This window comes from Ostrinia furnacalis, unplaced genomic scaffold, assembly GCF_004193835.3.
Source record: "Ostrinia furnacalis isolate ACB-3 unplaced genomic scaffold, ASM419383v2 OfSCF7680, whole genome shotgun sequence".
Classification (NCBI taxonomy): Eukaryota; Metazoa; Arthropoda; class Insecta; order Lepidoptera; family Crambidae; genus Ostrinia; species Ostrinia furnacalis.
In genome coordinates, this window is record NW_021137919.1 from 246,308 (window position 1) to 264,518 (window position 18,211).

At 36.5% G+C, this 18,211-nt stretch overlaps 2 protein-coding genes across 3 annotated transcripts; both read right to left on the minus strand.

Annotated features, from left to right (window-relative positions):
• Positions 1-246: 246 nt before the first annotated feature.
• On the minus strand, positions 247-4,120 carry LOC114365927 (facilitated trehalose transporter Tret1-like). 2 transcript variants are annotated; one of them, XM_028322650.1, is made up of 3 exons: positions 3,894-4,120; positions 3,172-3,307; positions 247-1,730 (listed from the first exon to the last, which is right to left on the minus strand). In XM_028322650.1, the coding sequence occupies exons 1-3, from the start codon at positions 3,933-3,935 to the stop codon at positions 451-453; spliced, it is 1,458 nt and encodes a 485-aa protein (XP_028178451.1). In that variant the 5' UTR covers positions 3,936-4,120; the 3' UTR covers positions 247-450. The 2 variants fall into 2 exon arrangements, with proteins under 2 accessions (XP_028178451.1, XP_028178452.1); XM_028322651.1 differs by lacking the exons at positions 3,172-3,307; positions 3,894-4,120 and adding an exon at positions 1,902-1,986.
• A 2,887-nt stretch (positions 4,121-7,007) lies between these two features.
• On the minus strand, positions 7,008-10,913 carry LOC114365925 (facilitated trehalose transporter Tret1-like). Its single transcript, XM_028322647.1, has 3 exons — positions 10,607-10,913; positions 9,120-9,255; positions 7,008-8,351 (listed from the first exon to the last, which is right to left on the minus strand). The coding sequence occupies exons 1-3, from the start codon at positions 10,652-10,654 to the stop codon at positions 7,081-7,083; spliced, it is 1,455 nt and encodes a 484-aa protein (XP_028178448.1). The 5' UTR covers positions 10,655-10,913; the 3' UTR covers positions 7,008-7,080.
• Between the last annotated feature and the right edge of the window lie 7,298 nt (positions 10,914-18,211).

Genomic DNA, 18,211 nt, shown 5'->3' on the forward strand with positions numbered 1-18,211 from the left:
ACCTTTGTCGGAAACATTATTCAATGAAAATATTGTCCGAACCCTTAGTATTTCTCTTCGACAAATACTTTAACACATTGTGAACCACTTTTCTTTCACGACTATAAAAAGATTTTAGCAATTTAATTCACAAAATCAATTGTGTACATTTAAAATACAGTTTGTTTACACTTTGACAGCAATAGACTGACATGCAAGGTGACATGTCAATGAAGTTTTCAGTTACTGTTGCCATTAAAAGAAATTAGTACCATTAGTTTTCCGCAACATGGCGAGGGTTTTTATGTTCCTGGTCGGGCTATACTTATTTTTATTCTGTGGCCTATGGCTATGCCACTTGCTCACACTTTTTACTCCATACTCTCGTTTAAAGCTTCAATGGAATATCATCGACTAGATCTGCCCTTAGAGTTTCCATCATTCTGTCTCACAAATAAATTCAGATTCCAATTAAACCTCATCGTCTTTATGACTCGCATTTAAAGGTATAGCTGCTGCATTGTCCTCAGCAGATTTTACTCTCGGAGTCCCTCTAAATTCCTCTTCAATGTCTTGCAGAGTCCTGTCTTTCGTCTCTGGCAAAAATATCAAAATCACCACCAAACAGTAAAAAGTCACGGCTGCATACAACGCATATGTCCCGTATATCCCTATACTGTTGTATAGAAGCATCACAGTTTTGCTAGTCAAGAAATAGTTCACAGAAAACGCTATGGCGCTGATCCCTCCAGCCAAACTCCTGAACTCCAGAGGAAATAACTCCCCTGATATGATTATTGGCATCGGCAAAGCTCCCGTAGACATCGAACACATATGAATATGAAGTAGAGTAAGACCAATTGCTGGATGATCAAACGGCAAAGATGTATTTGCTTTTATATACGTATATGCAGCTATAGACACTAAAGTAGCAAAATTCAAACCTACAGTTACACTTAACACAGTCCGTCTTTTGAGCTTTTTGATTATAATCAAGCCAAATATCGTGGATATCGTTCTTTGGACATCTAAAATCGTTATGTGCAGCGCTACGTCCACATCGTTTCCTACTATAGCGTGAATGGTGTCAACCGTATACACAACTAACAATGCCATCCCTGACCATAGAGATAGCATGTATAAGTGTATCATTATAAGCACTGGTTTGTTGAACTCCCGTCTACTGAAGGCTTTCTTAATGTAACTAAAAACATTACTTCTGTGAGTGTTTTCATCTCTGACTGTTCGTGCTTCTAGCATTTTCTCTAACTCTTCGTTCTCAGCGTCTCCCCTCAACCAGCGATACGATTGTCGGCTATCTTCAAATCTTCCTTTATCGGCCAGCCAGCTAGGAGACTCTGGTGAGAACAGCAATACAGCAAGACTGGTGAAACTGATAGCAGCACAAATTAGGGATGCTGTCTGCCAGGCTAAGTAAGATCCGGCGACGTGGACCAGCAGGGTCATAGCTGTGATGGAGCTGGCCATTATTGAGGAGAACATGCCCCTGTTGGATGGGCTGGTGAATTCGCCGACCATGATAGGGGAGAGGGAGAGGTTGATGCCTAAAGAGAGTCCTTGGAAGGCTCTGGCGATGAGGATGGAGGTGACGTCAGTGGCCAGGACTAGCCAGATCCAGCAGACGAGGATGTTGGTACAGCTGATGAGGCTGGCGACCTTCCTGCCGAACTTGCCCATGAGAGTGGGCACCATGAGGTTTCCCGCGAGGAGAGAAAGCCCCACGATGGAAGCTGGAAAGTAAAACATAAACAAATGTTACGTGTTACAGAGAAAATACATACCTAATTAATTATAAATAGCAAACTTTGAGTTATGACGCTACAGTTGATAAATATAAAATCGCTAAACAATCAATTTGTTTGAATTGCAACAATGCAGTAATTAAATACAATTAATAATACCTATATTTGTGTTGCTCGTACAGTGGAAATTACAATGTAAGATTTGCAAACTTGAACTATTTTCTTCAAATAGCTTATTTCAACTAAAATAGAGAAATACGGGTCTCAACGCGACATAAGCAAATAGCTTATTTATTAAAATTATACCGTAATGGCACTTAATTAAAACTGCTACTTATCTGTCGTATTAACAGAGGTTATCAGTATGAAATATTGACCAGTCAATTCGTTAGCAGTATCATTCAAATACTGCTAAAATTATAAATGCGAAAGTTTGTAACTACTGATGTATGGATGTATGTTTGTTACTCTTTCACGCAAAAACTACTGAACGGATTTTGATGAAACTCATACATCAGAATAACATATAGGTCAGTTATAATTTGTAAGCTATAGTCGTGGGCAAAATCTGATACAAAATATAGCAAACTCTATTTTTTCGTGTTTCATTAAAAAACAATCGTTAAAGGTCAAATAGACAAGTAACTACAAGTAATGACAATAATTAATTGAGTCAAACTGCTATGTAGACAGGATTCAAAAGACGCGATTATTTAAATTTATATAAGTCAAGCAATAAATAACAAAAATATGCCAACACATAATGTAGAAAAACACGAATAGTCAGATTTATACTGGTCTATATCATCATGGTCATTAATCATCAAGAAGGTTTCAAAATCAAGTCTTCTAAGCGTGGGAGCGGCTTCACACTTCTTAAGTCCGATACGAATCATCATCATCATCAACAGCCCTTTACAGTCCACTGCTGGACTATGAGCCTCCTCCACTATAGTGGAGGGTTTTGCCATAATCCCCACGCTTGGCAGGCGGGTTGGAGATCGCAGTTTAAAAGATTTATGTTTGTCAGAGAGCGCTGCTGCCCGTTCTCTGTTTGATGTGTAGTCCCTAAGTCGCCGATACGAATCCATGACAATTATTATGGTCCGGACTTCTGGAGTACCTAATATTATGTAGAACTGTTGTAGTTTACGCATTTTGTCATCCGATTTAACTCTATAAGATTTCTAGATCCAGATAGAATTCCAATCGGACCTAGTGGGAAACCGCTCTAAGCGTATCGTTGTAGCATAGTTGGTAAAATCGCCTGCGGGATTAGGTGACTCGAGTTCAAATCCCGACCAAAGCAAGTGGTCTTACCCCACAATAATGTCCTGAAGCAGTAGTAGTTTAAATGGGAAGTGTAAAAGCACTATTTAAAAGCATTTCAAGACAGGAAATTACGTTTATTACTTTGTCTTTTACCAACCTATCCAAGAGCCAGAGACGCTGTCAACAGTGATCTGGGAACCGGGTGCCCTCAGCTGTGGCAGCAGCACAGCAGGGAACCCCAATATGGCCCCCATACCCGACATGTTAAGCGATATTCCTAATACCACGAACATCTGGAAATTGACAAATCGGACAAGTTAGGGAAGTTTATAGGGTCCATAGTCCATACACAACTCGCGGCTTCATTACATGGAAGTTTATAGGGTCCAACTCGCAGCTTCATTAAATTGGGCTCCGGTGGACACCATCGGGTTTTAGTGGGTAGGCCCCGCCTTTAGTGAGCAGGCAGAGAGTCCCACATAACCCACTGGCCGTCCCCATTCACTATTAAACAGTGGTGGATACTAGTAATTTATCACACCAAAACCAGTGGACAAAAGTGGCATTAAACCTGTTTCAAAATTATGGATGCATAGATTTTACCATAACAATCACGTTTGAATTTAAAATTGTTATGAAATACTTACTATGAAGCTCTGTAAAAATAATTATTCACAAATAATACTACTTAGAGCGCCTTAACTATTATTGGTTATTATTATTACACTTGTAATTTGCCATCACAAACTTATTCTGAAGAAAATTTAGGGTCCACTCGTAAATGTTTATTAAAAATATTGTGCAACTTAACTATCAGAGCTAATTTAAGCTTTTCGTAAACAAAAGCTCCCCCGTTATTGTATAAAAAAAAATACCAACCTGCTTCATAGTCGGTGTAATCCATTTCTCGTTCCCCGCCATGATAAACTTTATTAATTTAATATTAATTTAATCACAAACACATCGCATCGTCCGCGTCGCGATTTGACCGGGCGCGGTATGGCGATACCACCGTTAATCACTACCAAGGGAAAAACAGACAGTAGGCACATGTTATTAACGATAACACTTAATCATCATATTAAATACTTAACGCAACAATGGCCGGGCGGCATAGTAAAATGAAAGCCATTTAATTGCCATAGAATTGCGGTGCACTGCTGCGTGCACGCAGGATCTAGAGTTCGGAGTCATATTATTTAAAAGCAGGGCTTCCCAAACTGTGAGTTGTGACGCCGCAGCATTGTACCAAGGGCGTGATGCGATTGAAAATAAATATAGAGAAAGAGTAGTAATTCCCAAAGTTGAGCGACGTTTTGAAAAGCATACTCTTACTTATCCTTTTGGGCCGTATACAATAGCTAATTCCCAAGGGCGTCACAGTAAAACATGTATGGGAAGCTTAAGGCAATAGCTATAGTTTGAGGTGATCAAGCATGAGGCCGTACCTTCACTTTCTTCTTTGAATGGCCCATTCCCATATTATTTGGGGTCGGTCCTGTGTCATCTCTTTGTTGACTTGGGCCTCTTGTTTTTTGTCGAGGTCGTACCTTCACCTGGTCTAGAAAAAAATGCTTGCGTGAAGTAACATACACACAGCGCCATCTATGATCCAAAATTTGGAAACAATAGTTTCACTTACTTTCTTGTGAAGAAATAAAGAAACAAACCTACTGAATCTACTCGCGTTACGCACTGGGCGTCCTTGGTTCGCGGCTCTAAACTATGACTTACTTAGTAGAGCTTTACGAATTTTGATCGGGTATGTCATTACTCCCTTAAAATTCCCTTTAAAATGTGTTTATTATGGACTCATAGTCAAAAATTATCACTATAGAAAAGCTGTCCAGAAAAATTCGAGATATTAGTGTTCAGTAACTTTCTGATTGATAACGCAACGTCTTTTGTCGAGCGACAGCTGGAGGAAATATTAGGCGCGCAAATGTTTTAGTCGACAAACTACCACTTAGTACGTATGATAAAATAATAGGTAGGGAATTATTTTAGTCTGTTAAGATAATAATTGTAATCGCCTGTTAAAGTACCCCCAAGAGGATAGCCGCAAGTCCTGGCGAAGTACCTAAGTGTAGCCACTGACGATGTTCAAACTGAAGTTTTAGTACAATACACCGACAAAACATCAACATTTTTACAGGCACATTTAGTTAACGAGATAACAGATGTTTATAGGTTCTTAATGATGTGATACAATCGTTATTCGTAACAGCTGGTACCCATTTGTCACTATAATCTGGGCCTCTTCTACGCGAGAGTACGAGTAAATCGATTACTAGGCAGTTAGGTAGATACAAACCACCCCAGACTACATTTCACATAACATCAGGTGATTGGGTTAAAAAAAACTATTCATAATCTTGGATTATTAAGCGCAATACACATTAGAGCCCGCCGGGCCGCCGACATATGTCGGCAACTTTTTGTCGGCGGTCTAGTTGGCGACTTCACTTATTACAAGTCGGAAAATTTGGTCGGAGGCATGTCGGCGGCTTGAGATGAGAAATTTATTTGGCAGTCAGCATACAAGCACATCACTAGGTCGAGCAAGCCGCCAAAATGTCGGCGGGTACCACCCGCGGGCGCATGTAGCTGACATGATTCTTTTCATACAGGCCGCCGGGTTGTGTCGCCGGGCTTTGTCGGCGGCCCGGCGGGCTCAGTGTGTATTGCGCTTTATAATCTTATGGCCTGAAAATCCGGTCCGGCAGCCGGACCGGTCGTTGTGGAAATGCTTAATAGCGGTGGTCTTTTTCAACAGCTTGGAACAGTGAGGGTGTTCTAGATGAAAAATAAAGGTCTAAAAATATTATGTCTTCGTTTATGGATTAAAAATTCAAAGGGTAGGCCAGTTGCTAACATAAACACGGGTAAAACACTTGATTTAAATTCAAAGTTAGCGTCGCTAAAGTCCCAGATAACTGGGTCAAGATCAATGACATTAATATGCATATTGCATGTGTCTCAATGAAGCCGGGACTGATTGCTGTAATTAAGTTGGCTATCTAGTTTATTATAAATAGTATAAAACAGTTACAGCAAACTTGGAATTAGATAAAAGAGCAAAACTAGGTACTTAATCAAGAGCACCAAGAGCCTGTAAAAGTTCCTAAGTTTTGTGATATACTCGTATGCAGGTATGGGGGATCTACGCATGTGCAAAAATTTATAGAAGGCAGTGCTTTTCTTCAAACTCAATACAAGTAGGTACTCCATTTTCAACCTAATTTACATTAAGAAAAAACAAAATTAAAGTTTCAGGACTTAAGGCTGGTAATGCTCGAAAACTTAAAACTTGTAAAAATACCTGAAAGTTATTGAAAGGCAAATTCTTAATACAGACGAATTGCGATTCATTTTATCTATACTTATAATAAATCTGTAGAGAGGTCAATTCTGTACATGAAATATATTTTCAAAATAACTATCAGGGGGTGATTAGTGATCGATACTGATGACAAAAATGCAATCAGTAAAATTTTTGTCTGTCTGTCTGTCTGTCTGTCTGTCTGTCTGTCTGTATGTTCCTTATAGAAACAAAAACTGCTCGACGGATTTTAACGAAACTTGGTACAATTATTCTTCATACTCCTGGGCAGGTTATAAGATACTTAGGAATTCCCACGGGAACGGGAATTAGCGGGAAAATCCTTTTGTATGAAAAATCTAAACCGCTTAAGTTAGACGCTTGAAATTTGGCATGCAGGTACCTTAGTAAACTTAAAGCTTAGTTACAACAGGATATTGCAAAATTCTCACGGGAACGGGAGTTAGCGGGAAAAAACATTTGTATGAAAAAATCTAAACCGCGTAAGATAGATGAAGGGGGGGTAAAACGAGATCCACGCGTACGAAGTCGCGGGCGGCCGCTAGTGGAAAATAAAAGCATTATGAAACCGATCAATAAGTTTTGTTAACCATCAAATTAGGTAGGTACTATGGATATATTAAAGGAAAAGTAATTAGTCATTAACCCATTCAAAATGTGTTTATTTCTATAGATATTGTATTTGTGTAAGTACCTAGAGTCTCGGAATTATCCGCCTTCTTATTATGGTGTCAAACCTGCAGGCACTGGTTTCTTCTTCCCTTTAAATTCTTCCTCAATTTCTTGCAAAGTCTTATCCTTAGTTTCTGGCAGCATACACCCAGCCACAGTCAGGCAATATATCAACAGTACAGCATAGGCAGTAAAAGTTCCATGGATATCAATACTGTTCATCAAAAGCGGAAGAGTTTTGAGGGCAATGAACATGTTTAGGGAGAAAAAGGAGGAGCTGATCCCTCCCGCTAAACTCTTGAATTGCAACGGCAGGATTTCCCCTGCCAGGATAAACGAAATAGGGAGACATCCCATCCCCATCGACAATGTCATTATATGGAGCAACGCAATGCCCACATACTCATTGTCCAAAGTGATCAGATTGTAAGTTTTCGAATACGTGTACCCTGCTACGGCTAGCAGACATACAATGTTCAGTCCAATAGTCGAAAACATCATGAATTTTCTTCTTATTTTCCTAATCAGAATCAGAGCAATAGTGTTTGATATTATTCTGTTGCAATCTAATGATATGATCATCAGAGGCACGTTGATGTTGGTGCCTATGGTGCTATGTATCAGGACGAAACCATATGACGCTAGGACGTGGAGGCCACACCATTGAGCCATGGTGTAGATATGCAACATTATTACGATCGGTTTGTAAAACTCGTTCCTCTTTAGCGTCAATCTGAAATCTTTTATGTTATTCCACATCTTCACCAAGCTTGAATCTTCTGTAGCAACACCTTCTTTCTCTTTTCGTAACGCCGTGCTTGTTTTTATCATTTTCTCTAATTCATCTTCTTCTGTATCACCTCTTAGCCATCTAAAGACCACAGTACACTCCTCAAACCTTCCCTGATCAGCCAACCAGGCTGGAGATTCTGGAGATGATATAACAATCAATAAGTCTACCACAGTCATGGCTATCACAATCAGCGCTGCAGTCTGCCAACGCAAATATGAACCTAAAACGTGTACAGCTAGTACTCCAATTCCAATGGTGATGGAAATGGTCATGAGGAAGGCACCCCTATTTTTAGGACTAGTGTATTCTCCGATGAGAACCGGGCCTAACGCGGAGACCATGCCCAGAGCGATTCCTTGCAAGCCTCTAGCTGCTAGAATGGAGATGACGTCATTGGCTAGGTAGACGCTGATCCAGCCAGCGATGGTGATGAAGATGCAAGTTAGGCTGGCAATTTTCCTCCCGAACTGCCCCATGATGCTTGGGATGGTGAAATTACCAATGAGGATGGTGACAGCAGGAAGAGATGCTGAAATGTAAAAAATGAAATATAAGGAGATCGTTTGATATCAAATTAACTATTTCTATAGATGGTAAATTACACGTGCAAGAAAAATATTAACTAAGTTTTAAATCGTATTCCAATACCAGTGTTACAGACAGATTACATAAGGTTATAAACAGTAACCGCGGTACTTTATCATCTGCCTATGTTTGTTTTCATTGATAAATATTGTTTGAAACTACGTATTCAACCAGCAAAATTATAGCAACCGCGTGATTTCCATTGTGTTGAAGACTTGATACATTGTTATCCAGACAATAAATACGGTAGAATTTGTTGACATTACACAGGCAAATTGCGGTCTATTTAAGACAAATATTATTTCAACTGTTTTACGGTACACTCACATGATGTTAAAGTATAGGCTACCTACATTTGGAAAGCTATAACAAGACAATTATTCCGTAATTTGTCTTTAAGATAAACTGAATTAAATTAATTGCCTTAAAGTAGTACTTAGTAGAGCAAGCTCTATTTGAGACGAGTATAAGTGCCCTAAAAGGGGCCTATCCTACTAATATTATAAATACGAAAGTTTGGATGTCTGGATGTTTGTTACTCTTTCACGCAAAAAGTACTGAACGGACATTAAATTTCACGCGGGTGAAGCCGCGGGCATAAGCTAGTAATCTAATAAAAAAATGTAATTTAAAGCGAGGTACGAGCTCACAATCACAATATTCGGAATAAAAACACCTATAACTTAAGCACTAGCCAAAACTACTGGCTTACCTATCCATGACCCATAATCGTCATCAATGGGTATCGAGGAACCAGGAGACTTCAGCTGGGGCAGCAGGATGGTGGAGAACCCCATGATGAGGCCCATTTGCATCATGCTGAGAGACACCCCCATGGTGACATAGCACTGAAAAGGAATATCATCAGCATCATTTCAACCATTGATCGTCCCGTCCACTGCTGAACATTGGGAGAGGTCCAATGACTTCCAGATTAGCCGATTGGTAGCAGCCTGTATCCAGCATCTTCCTACTACTAGTACCATATTAATTGGGAGCTCCATTCTCGAGATTTTTGACAGAATGTCTACCTTGGATAAAAAATAAAAGTATGTTCTTGTCTCTAGTAGATTAGGGAGAATCGTAATCCTGCAGTAAAGAATGAAATGACCTTCTCGTTAACTCGAGAGCGCTTTTGCGACACAATTCATGCAACTGGAGGCTCTATCTACCATGGCCTAAAATGCAAAAAATTATCACTTATTTTTTAGGAAGGATCACCTTTCTTTGCAGTTCGAAATACCATTATCATTTCAAATACCTATCTAGGTGTATTCATTACATTTCTAGACAGCCAAAGGCATACGACTCATCTTTTTGTTCTGATAAAGTTGTAGGTAGGTATTTTAGTTAAATTCAATGCTTCTGAATTAGTATTTAAGTCTTAACTATGTTCTAACTAGGTAGGTATACCTACCTATTAACCTAGTGTTACTGTCTACTCACGGACATTGCCCGCGGGCGGCGTGACCGGAGGGAGCGGCGAGCGTTCGGCGAACGAACGAGCAATGTTCGGTTCGCGAGCGAACATCTAAGAAGACGATCCTGACGCACTCTCTTCAACGACTTTGCACAAAACGGTCTCGATAACATTGTAAACTTATACCGAATAGATAATTAATTTCATACAGTCCACTCTTTTCATTTATAAACTTCCACTACACTCACTATCGAAGTAACAGTTACAAAGAACCTAAAAAATCTAAAAACAATGAATGAGGCTGACAAAGGTGACTGAGTTTCTTCCGTCACTTCTTCACACCTATAAATGTTGTCCCGAAGTGGTGGTAGGGCAAGCTATAATATTTGGGACGTGGAAAAGTGCTCTGGAAAGGGCCTATGTACTAAATAAATTATAATAAATTATTTGAATTCAATGAAAATGAAGGTGCAAGCAAGGATAGAAAATCATACAAATATCTTCGAAATGTTTTTGGTTAAACGAATCCAATTAATTTTAGCCATTATTAGAAGTCCATTGCTGGACATGACGATCTCTCGCTTTTGTAAAGTCGGCAGCTCATAGGGCTAAAAAGTTTTTTTTTTGCGTAATTTCTTCCTTTTCGGTAAAATACCGTTGGTTAAGGCGTAAAAATTAACAGTTTAACAGAATAAATTCCCATCAAAAACGGGATAGGTATGTAAGCACCTATCCCGTGTAATAAAATTAACTAGAAAATAAAAAAAAATGGTTCATACCTGTCTGGTGAATGGTGTTATCCATTGTATCGATTTTCCCGTCATCATTCTTCAAATTAAATGCATTTTCACAAAATGTGGCACATAAAAAATTTACACTAAGTATTTTTGTGTAACTTGCAAAGACCTTTTAGAATAAAATATTCTATTGTAGGTAATTTTAAATTAAAAGTTAGACACATTTGAACGAGTAAGAGTATGGAATAGAATGATTACTCTTTGTAATTATTTTGTACGAGGCGATGGATATAGCCATCATGTGAGCGCGTGCGCACTTAGTTATGAATTCACGGCAAAAGGCGCTAAACGTTATAAACTGTACTATTTTTTCTGCGTTAAACAATTACTTACTTGTTAAAATCTATATAAATAAAAATGAATTGATGTTCGTTAGTCTGATTAAAACTCGAGAACGGCTGGGCCGATTGAGCTGATTTTGGTTTTAAAATGTTTGTCGTAGTCCAGGGTAGGTCTAAACGGTGAGCAAATACGCGCGCGATATTGTTTTTCTGTGACAGATAAAAATTCCACGCGGGCGAACCCGCGGTCGGAAAGCTAGTATGTATTAATAATAGGTGCCATCTGTTCAAATATTGTAACAAACCACTGATAAAATGAGTATATATTGACCCATCTACTGCTTAAAACCGGATTATTTTAAAAATAAGAAGATTCGCCTTTAAGATGATACGAGCAAGGTTGAATTTCATTGATTATTATTTACGAATTAGTTGGTAAAATAGGCCCGATAAAAATCTTACCTTGTACAGACTCCATCTTCATCGTCTCTGACTGACTAAAAATCACACCTTGTCTTGTACTTAAATAATAAGAATACCTGGACACCTTTTATACACAACACAATGAGAGGCACACTACTACACCAAAAATTCACCAATACTTAGTCGTCTCTCACCAATCACACATTTCAATTGTGAGTACTTCGAATCGAAACGGTTTTAGTATTAACAACAGAATATAAGTTGCAAATCTTCCGGAAATATTGCTAATTTATTGAAAATTAACTCCAGCAAAAATGCGAATTAATCTGAGTCACGAATCACACTGCCTTCACTTTGCACTTGGTTCGTATTCGAGTAAAACATTTCAGCCTACCCTACAAATAAAAATAAAAATTACGGTTCTTCTTTTTACGCAAAGCTTTTAACAGGTGGCGCCAGCGGGGATTATTTTAGTACCACAGGTACTACGTAGAACCCAAAGTTCAACTAGAAAATTATCAAACAAAAACGCAATGAGATAAAATTTGAGATGGCTTCAATTTGCAAGATATTTACGTAAATAGAGATCAATATCGGCGAAACGTTATCTTTAAAAATAACGAACTAGTGACTCTCTTTGACTTCGTTTATAATTCTTAATAATTCATGAGATTTAGGGATCTTTCAAATAAGTCGTTTTGAGCTGGACGGTAGTTTTTTTAAATGACAACTGCATCGGAATAAATATCATATTACTTAAGTAGCTACCTACTAAGTTGTTTGTTCCGGCGTTTCTTCTCAGCACTTGCCATTTGTTTCGTAGCGCTAGTAGGGCCCAAAAGATAAGGAGACATGACTGTAAAGAGCCCCTTAAGGGCTACCTTTTTTACTGTATTTCGACGTTCATAAGTGCCACTAAAGGTCTATAAAAATATTTTTGATTTGATTTGAGTTAGCATGCGGTCGTATAGCCTGACCAGGAACATAAAAACCCTCGCCATGTTGCGGAAAACTAATGGTACTAATTTCTTTTAATGGCAACAGTAACTGAAAACTTCATTGATATGTCACCTTGCATGTCAGTCTATTGCTGTCAAAGTGTAAACAAACTTTATTTTAAATGTGTTTCCTGGGCGCTTCAGCGGGACAGTCCATCCCAAAAAAAAAAAAAAAAAAATATTTTAAATGTGCGCAATTGGTTTTATGAATTAAATTGCTAAAATATTTTTGTAGTCGTGAAAGAAAAGTGGTTCACAATGTGTTAAAGTATTTGTCGAAGAGAAATACTAAGGGTTCGGACAATATTTTCATTGAATAATGTTTCCGACAAAGGTTGTCAAATTGACTGACATGTTTATCGTATAGTACAGTCCACCATGAAAATTAGCTGTGGTTTGTTTCAACTACCTATTTTAAAAATTTTGTCACCTTCTAAGTGTTGAATTTTATGGGATTGGGAAAGAAGTACCGAGTTTGAAGCGTTCATGAGCAGACATTGCAGTTGAATATTCAAGTTCTGAATTTGATTATTGATGAATAATAAAATAAATCTACTAGCTCGATTGATGGTTTCATTTAATTTATTTAAATCAGGTTACATATAATAATATTTTTTCGTTAATTTATGAAAATATCAAATTAGCCCGTAATCCTGAATCCTGATACATAAAGTTAGCCTATTAATTTAACACAGGTACGACTGTACTCAGTGTTGCACTATCAAATGCAATTGACGCGCCTCTATGCCAGGGTTTTTATGTTCCTGGTCAGGCTATACATACGCACAAGTATCAAGTGCCCTGCTCAACAGCAGGTCGTAGGGTCGTAGGTAAGACTCATTATATTTTTTTGTTAAACCTATGATTACATAAAATCATATTTTGTTTATTGTGCCTTACGTAAAATAATGACGTCACCAAGGCAATTTACGGCCCAAAACCAGTCAGGCAATTAGGTTCTCTGTCTATGTTAGTAATATTACGAATATTACGATAACTGAAGATAATGATGCCCGAATAACTTATCGGGTGATTTATCTAATCGTCGAATTGGAAAAGAAGGAAGATTATTTTATTGCTTTAGAAGATCAAAGACATGTGAAGTGAATAGGTCAATTTTGGTGCGATGTCGAGCAAAAATAGCAGGTTCTCGCCGTTTCAGAAGCAAGTGGGTTATTTCATTTATTTTTGTTCTTGTTTGAACATATTTTAAAGTGTTAACACCGTGAAACGACATGCGATCTCCTTGTCTAACTTTACAACTGACTGGTAGTTAACTTTAACCGTTCCCGCGCAAATTATCCAAACATATTTAAGTATCTTGTATTATTTAAAAGATAAAAATGTTTGGGATGCGCATGCCTAGCTCGCATAAATATGTATGTAAAGAAAACCTATTTTGTAGGTTGTCTTTGGTTTATTTTTCTTTAAGAGTAAAATGTCATGTCACACGAGCATGTCATGTGTCATGGAGATGTATTTTATAAATTACCGATAAAATGTTAATATTGTTTTAAATCGGTTAATGAAACGGAATAAGAGCTTTGAATGTTAATTCTGTTATTTATTTTCAGATTATACTGTCGGAGGAACTAAGTAAAAATTTAATAAGGGATGTTCATGACTCTTATTGTCACATTGGCAGAACTCAGATGATAAATAAAATAACTAAATTTTACACAGCAAAGAATATCATCACAAATATAAAACGAATTTGTGATGAATGTGAGATATGTATTAAGAATAAATCAAGGAGAAAACCAAAATACGGTTTAATGTCTCATTTAGGTCCCGCAACACGACCATTTGAAATTGTATCTATTGATACTATTGGAGGCTTTGGAGGATCACGGTCAACAAAAAAATATCTACATCTTCTAGTAGATCACTATACAAGATATGCTTATATTTCTACATCAAAGAGTCAAAGCTCCGGTGATTTTATTAAGCTAATGAAGAAGGTAACACAAAGTTACAACATACATATGGTATTAACGGATCAATATCCTGGTATAAATTCCAAAGAATTTAAGGAATTTCTTAGGAAGGAAAATATAAAACTGATTTTTACGGCTGTGGACACACCATTTTCAAATGGACTCAATGAACGACTTAATCAAACTTTAGTCAATAAAATAAGATGTAAAATAAATGAAGGTGAGAAAATAGCATGGAGTACTATCGCACAAAAATGTGTGGATAAATACAATGAAACAGAACATACTGTCACAAGATTTGCTCCAAAATACCTTTTGGAAGGGAATAATGTGAACATTTTGCCTATGGAATTGAAATCGAAGTGTACTAAAGAAGACCTGGAAAGAGATAGGAAGATAGCTCTGGAAAACACAATAAAATCTCACAATTATAATAAGAAGATATTCGACCAGCGTAGAGAAGACTATAAATTGGAAGAGTCTACGTAGAGAACGGAAATCGATTGAATAGGAAGAAGATGGATGAATTGAGAATTGGTCCATACAAAATTTTGAAGAAGATATCAAATACAATCTATGAAGTAGATACCGGCCACCAGAAATCGGAATCAAATTTCTATCACATTACAAAACTATACCCAATGCATAATGAATGAACAATTACTTAAAATAATTGTTCTCTCCTAGGGGGGGAGATGTAAAGAAAATCTATTTTGAGGTTGTCTTTGATTTATTTTTTCTTTAAGAGTAAAATGTCATGTCACACGAGCATGTCATGTGTCATGGAGATGTATTTTATAAATTACCGATAAAATGTTAATATTGTTTTAAATCGGTCAATGAAACGGAATAAGAGCTTTGAATGTTAATTCTGTTATTTATTTTCAGGTGAGCTAACATTGTATTTAATAGAAAATTGAATTTTGTTTTGAAAACTGTAAAGTTAGGTTTTGAGCAATAAAACTGTTATTTATTTTCAGAAACGCATAAATGCTTTTATTTCGAACAATATCATTATAAGTATATTAGAANTTGGCCGGTTTTTTAATTTCGAATTTTCTTAATTTCGACATTTATTCTGCATCTTTAGTGTTCACAAATGCAGATGGAGGCATTTTTAGTTTAATTTGATTAGACGGTTTAGAATAATTTGTCATTATCATCATAAAAAAAAAACATTTTTTTTACTTCAATAACCCAGTTTTCTGGCAATTTTACTCTATTTCTTGCGGGAAAAATTACGTGATATTTACCGAGACCCCCCCTCTCCCCCACGTGAGATTTAATGAGGTTTGCGTTGACCCCCTCCCCCCCCTAAAAGTCTCACGTAATTTATGGACGCCCCCTCATCTACTGTTTTTATTGATTAAACCTTCTGACGTTTAATATCATTTTATTCTTCGATCTCAAATAAGGATTTAGGATCTTTGTAACGTAACTAAAGGGAAGGTTTCCTTTAGTTCTAGAAATAAAAAATATTTTTCTTTCATTTAATAGTTTTAATTTTCCCACAGTGGAAGACCTTAGGTTGCAAAATGAAGTATTAATTTCTATAAATAAAAAACTTAAACGACTGAGAAAATTATAGTCAACATACAGTCGATAAACAATGTATCGAATATCGATAATTCAATTGTTTCACTGCACTAGATCTGACCATATGCTTTGAACCTTAACATCACGTGTACGGTCGGTTCGATCTCTAGTTGGATAATCAGCTCTAATGGCTCTAACTCCGTTAAATGATTAGTCATGGATTAATTAGATTGGATTTGGTACTTTTTTTAGACTAATACAGATACTAATGCTGGATATCAGCGCCTTTTTAGGTGTTGAAATAAATAGGGGAGAGTTCGGTATATTGTACCGCCGGGTAAATTGTACCACCCTCATATTTCGTAAAGTATTTATTGAATGTCTGTAATTGCAACACTTAGCGATACACAACTAAAGTCAATTAATATCGGCCATGTGGTTTTTGCCGTGACAACAAACACGTGTGTTTTATTTTGCAAAGTATTTTTTCATTGTTTTTAAGTAACTTTTGACAATACATGTTAAGTTTGTAATTTTGTTAAATTTAATCACAGGGTGTTTCTAATATATTATTTAGAAGCGTAAATTAGTCTGGATTACAATTATTTGAAACATTTTTCGGTATTTATAAGCTATATTTTTTACCGATTTTTTAAAAGCACTATCACCTAGTCGGCTAAATTGTACCACATCAAGTTGTATGGAATTTTACCAAAGGATTTTGAATTTTTTTTTAGTAAATCATATTTTGAAGTTATAATAGCGTAGTTATGTTTGACTAACAATAAATGAAAGCAAAAGACTGGCAAAGTAGATTAGGTACAAGTGTGCGTTACTAATTTAGACACAGATAATAAATTCTTTTTAAGTTGGGGTACACATAAAACATTCTTAAAATTAATATTGTCTGTATAAATATTTCCCATGGTGTTAACTGGATGTATGTTTCCATCAGCAGTCATAATTCTATAATTTATGTCTTCTTTGTCATTCAGATAATTTTCAGACGTAACAATATGACTACTAGTTCCTGAATCCAGGATGAACTCCACAGTTGTTTTTAAAGGAATAAAATTACTCACATGCTGTTGTTGCTGTAGACAGAATTTCGTGAAATGAGAATTATGCTTGCAGTACATACAGTTCGTTTGTTGACTGCACTCCGTATGTTTGTGTCCGAACTTCAGACATCTGAAGCATTGCAGGTTATTATTTTTCCATCCACGATTTGCATTCATATTCTGCCGACAATGCTTGGCAATGTGTCCTTTCTTGCCACATTGAAAACAACTCTTGACTACAAATGCGTTGTCATTTGTTTGTATTCCTGACGTAGACGGCGTCATTTCAGGTTTTTCCAAATTTAGATTTTGATTTTCTTTTCTCATAGTAAGTTCTAGATTTATTCTTGATAATAGATTTATTAGTGATTTTTCCGAAGTTTGGGTTGACTCCCACGCAGTTCTAAAAAAGGCAAATTCTTCTGGTAAGCTTGATAAAATTTTAATCATGATTTGTTTTTCGTCTATGCTGTAACCCAAATTTCTTAATTTTATTGCTTGATTTTCAATTTCTGCTATGTCAATCATCAAATCCGAATTTGAAAATTTGAATTTGTAAAATTGTTCCAAAAGTTGACAAATCTGTGTATCTTTATGTCCTAGAAATAATGTATCAAATTTTTGTAAAATTTCTTTTGTTGTATTGCAATTCAATGCATATACAACAAATTTATAATATTATAAATTAATTCAATATATTGAAATCAAATCAAAATCAAAAATATTTATTCAGTTTAGACCACAAGTGGCACTTATAATTTAATTAATCAGGTTGTCATGTCATGGATGAAATTACACTAAAAACTAATTAAAACAAAAAGGATGGGGAAAATATTCCATTATTCTGTGGTAACGCTAACAAAATTAACGCGTGAATTTTTTATAAGTAGACAAATGTAATTCAATATAAAAAAGTAGGGTAAAATATTCCGTTGACCTGTGGCAACACTTACAAAATACAACCGTGATTTTTTTTGAAAATTATTATTTAATTAAAATGAATTGGAAATGTGCTACTTACGGATAAAACATGATCCCATGCACTTTCTTCGTAATTCCAGTAGCATTCTTACATGTTGGAACGGCACAAGACGGCATAATTTAATTATAAAGTGTCAATCTGACGGATATGTAAACAATGCGCGCGCCGGCCATTGACTGATTGCTCTAAAGTCAAAGTAGTGCGATTTGGAGTACTTTATATGAATACACATTTACGCCCGTTGACGGTTTCTGGTTTGTTCCGTATTCTGAGGCTGTAACCCAAATTTCTTAATTTTATTGCTTGATTTTCAATTTCTGCTATGTCAATCATCAAATCCGAATTTGAAAATTTGAATTTGTAAAATTG

Coding starts and splice junctions, on each gene's coding strand:
- LOC114365927 (XM_028322650.1), bottom strand. CDS start 3,935: ATGGCGGGGAACGAGAAATGGATTACACCGACTATGAAGCAG. Junction 3,308..3,893: donor TTACACCGACTATGAAGCAG/GTTGGTATTTTT, acceptor GTCAATTTCCAG/ATGTTCGTGGTATTAGGAAT. Junction 1,731..3,171: donor CGTCTCTGGCTCTTGGATAG/GTTGGTAAAAGA, acceptor TTTACTTTCCAG/CTTCCATCGTGGGGCTTTCT.
- LOC114365925 (XM_028322647.1), bottom strand. CDS start 10,654: ATGATGACGGGAAAATCGATACAATGGATAACACCATTCACCAGACAG. Junction 9,256..10,606: donor TAACACCATTCACCAGACAG/GTATGAACCATT, acceptor ATTCCTTTTCAG/TGCTATGTCACCATGGGGGT. Junction 8,352..9,119: donor CGATTATGGGTCATGGATAG/GTAAGCCAGTAG, acceptor TTTACATTTCAG/CATCTCTTCCTGCTGTCACC.